This window comes from Lactuca sativa, chromosome 4, assembly GCF_002870075.4.
Source record: "Lactuca sativa cultivar Salinas chromosome 4, Lsat_Salinas_v11, whole genome shotgun sequence".
NCBI lineage: Eukaryota > Viridiplantae > Streptophyta > Magnoliopsida > Asterales > Asteraceae > Lactuca > Lactuca sativa.
In genome coordinates, this window is record NC_056626.2 from 122,788,988 (window position 1) to 122,794,774 (window position 5,787).

Genomic DNA, 5,787 nt, shown 5'->3' on the forward strand with positions numbered 1-5,787 from the left:
TAAAGATCTTAATAAAGAACTCAAAAAATATTTAATGGAAATATCATATACCATATATATGATAGTCATTACAATAGATGATGATATAAAGTGTTATGATACTTAATACTAATACATAGATCAAATCCAATTACTAGAATAACAAAGTCTAATCCCTCAAGCATGTCCTTCAAACTTTGCTTGAGGAAGGGCCTTTGTGAAAGGGTCCGCCAAATTTCAATTAGTGTTAACTTTGCAAATACTGATTTCACCATCTTTGACTTTATACAAAATAAAGCTGAATCCCCGAATTATATGTCTGGTCTTCTTAAGTGATATGGGTTCTTTTGCTAAAGCAACTACACCCTCATTGTCACAGAATACTTCTAGGGGATCCTAAATGGAAGGAAATACGCCTAGATCTCCAACGAATTTCTTCATCCAAGTAGCCTCTTGTGCAACTTCTGAAGCAGCGATGTATTTTGACTCTGTAGTGGATTGTGCAACAACACTCTTTTTAGAGCTTTTCCAAGACATTGCATCACCATTGATAATGAATACATATCGTGATTGTGACTTGCAGTCATCTCGTTCAGTTGTGAAGGAAGCATCAATGTAGCATTTTACACTTAAGCTTTCTTTCATGCCTCCATAGACGGGGAACATATCCTTAGTTCTATTCAAGTATTTAAGGATGTTCTTCATAGCTATCCAATGACTCTCCCCTAGATTTTATTGGTACTTTCTTATCATGCTCATAGAATAGGCAAGATCAGGTCTAGTATAGTTCATGGCATACATTATGGATCCAACTGCAGAAGCATATGGAACATCTTTCATCTTGTCCAGTTCAACTTTTGTGCTAGGAAATTGGTATGAACTTAGTATTGTGTCATGCGCCATAGGTATAAATCCTCTCTTACAGTTTTCCATCGTGAACCGTTTCAAGACGTTGTCAATGTATGTACTTTAGCTTAAACCTATCAATCGTTTTGATCTATCTCTATAGATTTTGATTCCAATAATATATTGATCCCCACCTAGATCCTTCATTAAGAAGCACTTTCCAAGCCAAGATTTTACACCTCGTAAGGTTGGAATGTGATTTCTAATTATAAGTATGTTATCCACATATAGGACCAAGAAGGTCAGCGAGCTCCCACTAGTTTTCATGTAAACACAACATTCATCTTTATTTGTAACGAAACCATACTTTGTGATTTCATCATCATAATGATGATTCCAATTTCTAGATGCTTGCTTTAACACATAAATTCATCTCTTGAGCTTATACACTTTATTAGGATTCTTTTGGTCGACAAAACCTTCGGGTTGAACCATATAAACATCTTCTTCCAACTTTCCATATAGAAAAGCAGTTTTGACATCCATTTTCCATATCTCATAGTCATGATATGCAGCTATGGCAAGTAGAATCCTAATAGATTTAGGCATATCAACCAGTGAAAAGGTTTTATCATAATCATCCCCTTGGGTTTGAGTAAATCCTTAAGCAATGAGTCCTGCTTTGAATGTGTGTAAATTTCCATTCATGTCAATCTTCTTCTTAAAGACCTACTTCCTCCCTACAATCTTACATTGCGGAGGAAGCTCAACCAAATTCGAGACTTGGTTTTCTCTCATGGATTTTGTCACCGCGTTCATGTCTTGAAGCCATTTTTCATATTTAGGATCTTCCATTGCATTTCGGTAAGTGACAGGCTCATCAACATTCATCATCATGAAGCTTTCGTCAATGAGAAATCCATATCTCTTAGGTTCATGACCAATTCTACCATATGTTTCAAATGTTTGAAGAGTAATCATCTCTTCATCTTCAATAACCTCTTGTTAGGTACTAGTGCCAACTTGAGTTACATGGGGTTCTGTTTCTTGATCTTCTTCAAGGTTCATGCACCGCCCACTTTCTTCATCCATTAGAAACTTGGTTTCTAAGAATTCAGCTTTTCATGAAATAAAGATCTTATTCTCACTAGTGATGTAGAAGTAATATCCTAAACAATCTTTAGGATATCCTAAAAAGATGCATTTGGTAGACCTAGGCTCGAGTTTGCTGGAAGCTTCTTGTCTAACATAGGCTTCATCACCCTAAACTATTAAATAAGATAGGGATGGAGCTTTTCCATACCATATCTAATAAGTTGTCTTATCTACCCTCTTAGGTGGTTCCATATTCAAGATACTGGTTACGATAAGTAAGGCATAATTACAAAAGGATAAAGGGATAATACTCCTGCTCATCATGGATCGAACCATATCAAGTAAGCTCCGATTTCTCCTCTTAAACACACCATTAAGCTGTGGTGTTTTGGGTGGAGTGAGTTGTGAGATAATCCCACAACTCCTAAGATGATCTTGGAACTCTTTTCTCAAGTACTCACGACCTGTATCTTTTATCAAGTTGATTCTCAACTTCACTTTGAAACAATTTAAACTTTTTAAATGCTTCGTGTTTATGTTTCATCAAATACACATAAACAAATCGACTGAATTTGTTAGTGAAGGTGATATAATATCTTTCATCATATCTTGACATTGTTTTTAAAGGACCACATACATCGGTGTGTATGTTGCCAGGTGCCCTTTCAATAGTTCTAGATAAAGGGGACTTTGTCATCTTGCCACATAAGCAAGACTCATATATGTCAAATGACTCAATTTCTTGTTTATGTATCCAATGCCAAAATGCCATAGATATGCTTGGTTCAAAGCTTGTTTGATCCTTTTGGTGTTAACATGATAAAGGGAATAATCGTTTAAAGTGTCATCTAGGTTCAATTCGTCAATTCCATTTATTAGACTAGCCTCAAAATATAATATTCCATTCAATAAGGAATTAATATTATCATAAACAAATTGAAGATTAAAACCAAATTTTCTTAAATGGGAAACTGATATAATATTTTTAGTGATAGAAGTAATCAAACACACATATTATAATGTTAAATACAGACCATATGCTAAATATAAATCAAAATGTCCTATTCTTTGGATAGTAATTCATGCACCATTGCCCACATGCAATACCATATCATTTGTCTTCAATTCCCTACTATTTTTGAACTCCTGCAACGAACTACAAATATGAGTTCCACATCCAATATAAAATACCCAAGTGTTAGATGTAAAAGTAACTAGTCTCATTTCAATCATGAAAATGGATATACCTGAGGCGCCTTCCCCGTCCTTCTTGTTCTTCAACTCAACAAGGTACTTTGGACAGTTCCTTTTCTACTGCCCATAACACCACACTCAAATCATGTATCATATTTAGCAACCTTTGCCTTCTTCTTTGGTGGTGGGTGTTGGGGAGCTTTTTCCCCCTTTCCCTATCCAACATGTGGCTTCCATTTTATGTTCTTGCCTTGTTGATTCTTCTTGACTTATCCCTCCCGGATCATGAGCACTAGGGGGTTTTCCCTAGAATGTTTTTCTCTGTAGTTTTGAGTATCCCGTGCAACTCATAGATAGGTTTATCCTACCCATTCATGTTGTAGTTCATGATGAAAGTCTCATAAGTCTTTGTAAATAAGTTCAAAACTAAGTATGTGGCCAAGTCTGGTGGATATAGAGAGCCCAATCTCTTAAATTAACTCAGATGACTTTTCATCTTGAGAACATGAGTGCTTGTATTCTCGGTTTCCTCCATTTTGCAGGCATGAAGGGCTCGAACAATTTCAAATCTGTTAATCCTAGCTTGCTGACCAAACATCTACTTGAGATGTTCAACCATGCCAACGGCGGTGAAGAATTCTAGATCCCACTAAAGATCATGAATCATTATGGCAAGCATAAGTCATGACACATCAAGTGTATCATCCACATGCGTAAGCCATGTATCATGTGCATCCTTTGGGACAGAGGGTGGTTCTTTTGGGAATTGTGATTCAAGGACATTGTCTTTCTTTTCTTTTTGCAAAATGATTATTAAATTTATGTGCCAATCTAAAAAGTTAGAGTAACCCATTTTTTCTTTGTCAAGCATTGATCGAACGTTCATTGGGTGGTGGTGTGTTACAATAGTTGATGGAGCCATCTACAAAATTTTAACAAAGTTTTACTTAGTATTTAATTATTTAAAAATAATATCTTTTTATTTCCAAAACATTATTTATTTAAAGTCTAGGATCCAAGTTACAAATTAAATAAATGGTTAGGTGACCTTTATCCCACTTACTCAATTTTAACAAGGTAAATAGCTTTTATTAATTACACCATTTGTAATTCCTAGATGTATGAGACCCTTAACAATCCATTTGTTAATTTGACATGTTTGGTCTCATGTATGCCTTGGAACACACTTGTTTAGGTGACCTTTATCACAAGAGGCTTCTAATCAAGTCATCCAAGTATAGAAACTTGTATAATTGGCCTATAACTTGGTTATCGAAATCGCAAAAATACTTTGGCCACCAAAAGATAACACAAAAGGTTAGGTATCCTTTATCCCACAAACATTATACAAAGGGTTTAGGTGTCCTTTATCCCACAAACGTTATACAAATGGTGTGCAAATGTTTCTAAAGTTTGATGGCATAGACTTACCTGAATGTTTTATTATTCTATTTTTAAACATTTGATATCATGATAATTGCATGCATCCAAATAATTATGGTCTCAGTTTTCAAAAAATCACATTTAAGGTTTAAATATAAAACCTGGTTTTTATATTTTGACCGGTTCAATTTTAACGATTATATCCAAATACTGAGTTTGTGCTTGAGTCTTGTAGAGCCTTTTAATATCGTGTACTAAAATGTTATTTCATTAAAAAAAATACTTGGAGTTTGTATAAGTTTCAAAATCACAATTTTTACAATTATAATTTAATATTTCAAAATTTTTCGTGATTAACGTTGTTAATAAAACCGGTTTTTATTTTGAAGCATTAACTTGTTACATCTTATGTTCGACTCTTAAATTTTGAAAACCAAAATCCATGTGATGTTTAATTTGCCCAAAAAATAGTTTGAGTTTGTGAAAAACTAAATTATCAACCTCACAAAATATTTAATTGAAAAATAAACAATACAAGCATGCATTTGACATAAATAAGCCTTAAAATAGTTAACACTTTTGTGTGCCAACACAAAAGTGTTAAGTCCTTCCTTAGGAGAAAAAGGGACCAAATAATAGAAGTTGTTCTTCATGTGATCTCTAAGCTCCCACTTGCAATAACAACCAACTTTGCTCCATTTTATAATATTTTTATAACGATTATGAAATTTTATAAAAACTTTACAAAAACTGTGGCCTCGTCTTGTAATCTTCAAAAATGGCCTCCATCTTTATCTTGTTATATTTTTCATAAAATAAATCTAGTGTAAAACTAATCTATTACATAAAAATGACATGAATAAAAACTAGCTACTTTTATTACATACTTTTATGAATAAAATAATATTACAAACCATTTTCAAACAAATCATACAAACAACAACACAAATGGTCCACGGTTTGTTTATGCACTCTAAAATACATATAAACATAAAACAACCTTTGTTTTTCTAAGACAAGTTTAAGTGACAAAAAATGCATGTAAGTTTTTGTAACAAAAAATAACAATTAAAAAAGTTGTCAAAGAAAATATGTATGAACTAGTTTATATACAAAATCAAGTTATCCATATTTTCCAAAAACTAAGATATCCATAAATCTATCCCAACTTGCAAGATGTCTCTTGATACTAATTGACACATAATAATAGCAACGGAAGTCTGAAAATTTTTCGATCATGATAACATTTACAACCCACCAACGATCTTCGTGCAAGTTATGGAAAGATAA

At 33.4% G+C, this 5,787-nt stretch overlaps 1 protein-coding gene across 1 annotated transcript; it reads right to left on the bottom strand.

Moving 5' to 3' along the window:
- Window positions 1–375: 375 nt before the first annotated feature.
- LOC122197484 (secreted RxLR effector protein 161-like) lies at window positions 376–882 on the bottom strand. Its single transcript, XM_042901648.1, has 2 exons — window positions 779–882; window positions 376–655 (listed from the first exon to the last, which is right to left on the bottom strand). The coding sequence occupies exons 1-2, from the start codon at window positions 880–882 to the stop codon at window positions 376–378; spliced, it is 384 nt and encodes a 127-aa protein (XP_042757582.1).
- Window positions 883–5,787: the final 4,905 nt, after the last annotated feature.

Coding starts and splice junctions, on each gene's coding strand:
- LOC122197484 (XM_042901648.1), bottom strand. CDS start 882: ATGGCGCATGACACAATACTAAGTTCATACCAATTTCCTAGCACAAAA. Junction 656..778: donor TCTGCAGTTGGATCCATAAT/GTATGCCATGAA, acceptor ATACTTGAATAG/AACTAAGGATATGTTCCCCG.